At 48.4% G+C, this 5,752-nt stretch overlaps 1 protein-coding gene across 2 annotated transcripts; it reads right to left on the reverse strand.

Annotated features, from left to right (window-relative positions):
* Positions 1 to 752: 752 nt before the first annotated feature.
* CLP1 (cleavage factor polyribonucleotide kinase subunit 1) lies at positions 753 to 3,910 on the reverse strand. Of its 2 annotated transcripts, none has more exons than XM_073561889.1 (3): positions 3,753 to 3,910; positions 2,685 to 3,335; positions 753 to 1,618 (listed from the first exon to the last, which is right to left on the reverse strand). In XM_073561889.1, the coding sequence occupies exons 2-3, from the start codon at positions 3,327 to 3,329 to the stop codon at positions 941 to 943; spliced, it is 1,323 nt and encodes a 440-aa protein (XP_073417990.1). In that variant the 5' UTR covers positions 3,330 to 3,335; positions 3,753 to 3,910; the 3' UTR covers positions 753 to 940. The 2 variants fall into 2 exon arrangements, with proteins under 2 accessions (XP_073417990.1, XP_073417989.1); XM_073561888.1 differs by lacking the exon at positions 3,753 to 3,910 and adding an exon at positions 3,417 to 3,716.
* Positions 3,911 to 5,752: the final 1,842 nt, after the last annotated feature.

Below are 5,752 nucleotides of genomic sequence, written 5' to 3' on the forward strand. Positions count from 1 at the left end.
ATTTCTGGAACAAGGTAATTTGGAGTGATTAAACCAAAATTGAACTTTTAGGCCACGACCATAAACGTTAAATTTGGACAGAGGTCAGCAAGGCCTATGATGAAAGGAACACCATTCCTACTGTAGAGCACGGATGTGGATCGCTGATGTTTTGGGGATGTGTGAGCTACAAAGGCACAGGAAACTTGGTCAGCGTTGAAGGAAAGATGAATGCAGCACGTTATCATCAAATACTGGAGGCAAATTTGCAATCATCAGACCGGAAGCTGGGACATACTTGGACGTTTCAACATGACAACGATCAAAAAAGGCCAAGTCGACCTGTCATTGGCTACAGCAGAACAAAGTGAAGGTTCTGGAGTGGCCATCTGAGTCTACTGATCTCACTATCATTGAGCCACTCTGGGGCTGGCTCTCGCAGGCTATGTCAGTGAGACACTGACAGTCTCATGAACTGCAATATATGAGACCTGTAGAATTAGAATATTTTTCGTCTTAAAAAATAAAAAGCAAGAGCCATCTCCAAAATTCGTAGCATTAATCAGGAGATACTAAAAACCAATTACAAGTCACATGTTGATTTTCACCCTCCTTTAGCTAGATGAGGAGTCATAAACAAGATTAGTTTTAATCTTTAAGATTAGATTTAATCTTAAATCTTTAAGATTAGATTTAGTTTTTCTACCGGGAGACTTATTTTTCTTTCTGATAAAAGGGAAACACTGTTTTGCTGTAAAGTACAAGAACTATAGTGATGTTTAAGTAGTTTTACATTACATAGATAAAATGCATTCATAGAAAATGAGACAAACCTATAGAACAGAGTTTATAGTAAACATTCAAAAATTTTTTAAAAAAATCTTCTTCATTACAATGTTAAACATGCCTGTTGTCTCACCCCAACACAGAAGACATTCAAAAATATTGTTGTTTCAGTAAATTATTTTAAATCCATAAACCTTATGTCCATAATGAGCAGGACACATTTAGGCAGTGGCCTAGGTGCTGGTGAGAGTACAGTCAATGTCTGTCTTTCAGTGTCAACGCCTGTGATGACAATGAAGCCAGCAACATTTTTTTCCTCCAAACCCTCGTCTGCTGTGCTACTATCTACAGGCACAACACTCAAGAGATGATGTGCCATGTCCCTGCCTGGTGTGACAGGCACCAGTTTCAGCTGGTTGTCTTCTTGTGTCATCCCCAGTGGAAGGCAAGAGTCAGGAATCGATGGGGCTCCAACTTTGTAGACTTTCACCTCTGAGAATTTTACCTCAAAGGCATGAGGATAAAGCGATCTACGTGGGCCATAGAAATACTCCCGAACCCGCAGATCCCTGGCTTCCCTCCGACATTCTTTAGAACGTTCTGAAGCTCCACCGGACTTTGGAAGAAGCAGTGTGTGGACAAAGTGGGGGAGGTCCCTTCGCAAATCATTGTACAGTCTTTCCTGGTCCAGGACTATGACAACATCCACTTCAAAGGCAGATGCTGCATGTATCAATGCCTGATAACCAGATCCTTTAACCCAACCACACGTGTTTATAAGACAGCCACTGACTGATGCACGACGATTTGCTTCACATCGGAGGTTGAAGACATAAGCCAGACGGGATGTCAGCTGAGGGAAGAGAGAATGGGAGTGAGAGTTTACAAACAAGGTATGTAATAATTCGTCAATAAACCATTAAAATGCACTTATGTGACTCTCATTTTATTTACGAATAGGAAGTCACATACCAAAAACTTTTCTAAATAACCCTAATTAAAAATGAAGAATATTGTCCCTACACTGACACTAAAGAACTCTCCTTTTTAGCAAAAGTGTCCAAAATTACAGGTTGTGGGAATCCAGCATCCTGTGTTGCTTTCCACAACTCTCCACAGCCTCCTTTACCATCAGACTGAGATCTTTTCCTGACTAAAGCGCGGTTTGTACTTTAAAAGAACATTTACCAATCAGTAACTGTAGTTTAAAAATGCAAACCTACTCTTGTTCAGTTAGAATAGTGAGACCGCATGATAACCTGGCATTTAACGGATATGTCATTATAGATGCCATAATAAAGTATGGATAACTGATACAAAATAAAAATGGCTAAAAACTCATCAGTCAGTAGAGAGAGCCAAAATGATTTGCAGTAGTCAATTCCGACAGTCCTCTGTTGCAGCAGAACTTCGTATCCAGCATCCCTAGTTTGACATCTCCTGGACGCCTGTTTTTTCCTTCGCCATGTAAAGTCATGACAATGTGTGAGCCTAGGAACTAGAACCATGGATTGGACTAGAGGTCTAACTGGGTACCGCAAATCTTTTTACTCAGCTCTAACTAGTAGGACATCTTCTGAAAAGGCTCACAAAAAAAAAGTAATAACTAAATGACAGCAGAATGCACTATAATGTAGTACCTTACTATTACCCCTGGTTGGGCTTATGTTGAAGCAGGTTATGTCATCATAATGTGCTGTACTCTTCTTTTGTCCTAAGTGTTATTGTTTCAAAGGGTATCCAAAAATCCTTACAGAATCACATGATTTGGAAGTTATAAAGAGCTTCAGGTTCTGTTTGCCTATCCAATTCTGACCAAAATCAAGACCTGGGTCAGGTCACGGTATACCAAGAACTTATTTGGAACAGTTTTTTAAATAAGAGCTACGGCAGCACCCGACACTGGCCCAGTTACTCACCTTGTTGTACAGCTTAATGTTCGTTCCCGGAGTAGTAGATCCAAAGTGATAAACAAGTGGAGCCTGAGCAGAGAACCCTTCCTCTACATCTGCAGGTCTCTCCACACACAAGGCCCCAACTGTGCCAGGTACTGACACCGAGCCTTGCCCCACATCCAGCTCAACCAGCGTTGGTCTCCGACCTCTCCGCACAGCATAATTCAGTAGAAGACGGCAAAGCGTGGATTTTCCCACATCTGAAGGGCCGGCCACTAAAACCCGGGGCCCTCGCTCTCCTTCTCGCTCCGCTTGGGCTCGCATCTGCTCTAGTCCCACATGGCTGTTGAGATAGAGCAACATAGGGGTATCTTTTGACACATAAGCCACATCAGGGCTCCCCCACAGCTGGACAGTACAGCCATGCCATGTAAACACAGAACCCCTGCTCCCTGGTGGGAATGTGTATTTTTTGTTCTTTGTCAGCTCTGTGCCAAACACCTCGGCGAGCCCGGAGATCAGCTCCACCTGTACCGGGGCCGAGCCTTCCACCTCCAGCCGCAGCTCTGTCTCTTTCTCTAGCTCAAACTTAGTGGAGGGCCCGCTGGAAGATGGCCAGGATCCTCCAGCTTCAGAACTTCCACCAGTAAGCGGGTCATCGGAGGACATCTTGATCTGAAATAAGAAATTAGACGTATCTACATGTGAGAAGGAGAACAATACAAGACGTATCGGTACGGCCAGATTTTACTCAACATGTGAAAGAAGAATGTCTGGAGGAGACACTGCCAAACCCCATGTAGTCTTGGTTGGGGACTCTGGGCCCCCAATCTGCAACATAACAATGCTCTCAGACAAAAGCAGGGTTGGTGCAATTATACCGCCAGGAAGCAGTGAGGGCTTCCCGCTGCGCTGCACAAACATCCCTATGATACTTAGTAAGCACAGTGATGAGAGGCAGTGTTACAGTGCTGCCTGTGGCCATGTTTCTGAGGTCTGTGAATGAGCCGGAGCACCCGGCTCCACGTGTCTCTACAATGAGGGGCAGGAGCTGTGACTGCCAGGCCCGGAAGATAAGCAGCTTCCACTCACCTGCCGCGCTTCTCTAATAGCCGACGACCTCCTTCTGCTCCGTTAAGGCCCTGCTGACGTCAGAGAATCACGTGACTGTGTCGTCGCTCAGGGTGAGTCACTGGGATGCGCGACGCGGAAGTGTACTGCCATGGTAAATGCTAGACTGTATGGGCTCCTTCCAGGTGTGATGTCAGCTCTGGGGGCGTGTCATACCAGGGGGGGCGTGTTCTGACAGCAAAGGCAGGAAGAGAAGACGCCATTACACGTGTCTCTGCCGTCTGGTGCAAGGAGAGAAGCCTCCATTACACACTGTCTCAGCTGTCTCTATGGTGCCGGCGTCTGTGAGCAGTGTGGAGTTAGGTCAGCCGCGTCGGTGACAGGCAGGAGGGTTTAGTAACAGGTTGGTGTCTTCTTAGATGTTTGGTTGATGGGGCTGATACTTGGGGCTAACTAGTGGGATTTGGGGGCTTACCTGGGAGCTGTTGGGCTCCCGGAGGGGAGGGGGAATTAATGCACGCTGGTGGGGTCTGGTTGGGTCGGGGGGTTAATGCATGCTTACGGGCTCTATTTGGGTTCGGGGGGGTGTTAATGCACGCTTTTGGGTAGGGGTTAATGCACGCTTACGGGGTCTGTTTAGGGTCTGGAGGGGTTAATGCTTGTGGGGTCTGCTTGGGCTCCCAGAGGGGTTAATACATGCTTGCAAGGTCTATTTGGGGTCCGGGGGGTTAATGCATGCTTGTGGGGTCTGTTTGGGGCAGGGGTCTTGGGATATATAATGCACACTTGCGGGGTCTGGTTGTACTTTGGGGGGTTCTAATGCATGCTTGTGGGGTCTGGTTGGGGGGTGGGGGGTTAATGCATGCTTGTGCGGTCTGGTTGTACTTTGGGGGGGTTCTAATATATGCTTGTGGGGTCTGTTTGGGGCAGGGGGGTGGGGGTTAATGCACGCTTACGGGTCTGGTTGTGCTTCGGGGGGTACTAATGCGTGCTTGTGGGGTCTGGTTGGGGAAGGGGGGTGGGGGGTTAATGCATGCTTACAGGTCTGGTGGGGTCCGGGGAGGGTTAATGCATGCTTGTGGGGTCTGGCTGTACTTTTGGGGGGGGTTCTAACGCATGCTTGTGGAGTATGTTTGGGGCAGGGGGTTAATCCACGCTTACGGGTCTGGTGGGGTCCGGGGGGGGTTAATGCATGCTTCTGGGGTCTGGTTGGGGGTGGTGGGGTTAATGCTCGCTTGTGGGGTCTGGTTGTACTTCGGGGGGTACTAATGCATGCTTCTGGGGTCTGAACGGGGCAGGGGGTGGGGGTTAATGCACGCTTGTGGGGTCTGTTTGGGCCAGGGGGGTGGGGGTTAATGCACGCTTGTGGGGGTCTAGTTGTACTTGGGGGGGTTACTAATGCATTTTTGTGGGGTCTGGTTGGGGATGGGGGTTAATGCACGCTTGTGGGGTCTGGTTGTACTTTGGGGGGGTTCTAATATATGCTTGTGGGGTCTGTTTGGGCCAGGGGGGTGGGGGTTAATGCACGCTTGTGGGGGTCTGGTTGTACTTGGGGGGGTTACTAATGCATTTTTGTGGGGTCTGGTTGGGGGTGGGGGTTAATGCACGCTTGTGGGGTCTGGTTGTACTTCGGGGGGTACTAATGCATGCATGTGAGGTCTGCTTTGGGCTCCCAGGGGGGTTAATGCACGCTTGCAGGGTCTGTTTTGTCAGGGGGGTGGGGATTAATGCACGCTTGTGGGGTCTGTTTGGGCCAGGGTGGGGGTTAATGCACGCTTGTGGGGGTCTGGTTGTACTTCGGGGGGTACTAATGCATGCTTGTGGGGGGTGGGGGGGGTTAATGCATGCTTGTGGGGTCTGGTTGTACTTTGGGGGGTTCTAATATATGCTTGTGGGGTCTGTTTGGGGCAGGGGGGTGGGGGTTAATGCACGCATATGGGTCTGGTGGGGTCCGGGGGGGTTAATGCATGCTTGTGGGGTCTGGTTGTGCTTTGGGGGGTACTAATGCATGCTTGTGGGGT

The sequence above is a fragment of the Dendrobates tinctorius genome, unplaced genomic scaffold (genome assembly GCF_039654945.1).
Source record: "Dendrobates tinctorius isolate UK_male_01 unplaced genomic scaffold, ASM3965494v1 ptg000331l, whole genome shotgun sequence".
In the NCBI taxonomy this organism is placed as follows: Eukaryota; Metazoa; Chordata; class Amphibia; order Anura; family Dendrobatidae; genus Dendrobates; species Dendrobates tinctorius.

Coding starts and splice junctions, on each gene's coding strand:
- CLP1 (XM_073561888.1), bottom strand. CDS start 3,584: ATGTTTGTGCAGCGCAGCGGGAAGCCCTCACTGCTTCCTGGCGGTATA. Junction 3,336..3,416: donor CAGACATTCTTCTTTCACAT/GTTGAGTAAAAT, acceptor TTCTTATTTCAG/ATCAAGATGTCCTCCGATGA. Junction 1,619..2,684: donor ACATTAAGCTGTACAACAAG/GTGAGTAACTGG, acceptor CTCTTCCCTCAG/CTGACATCCCGTCTGGCTTA.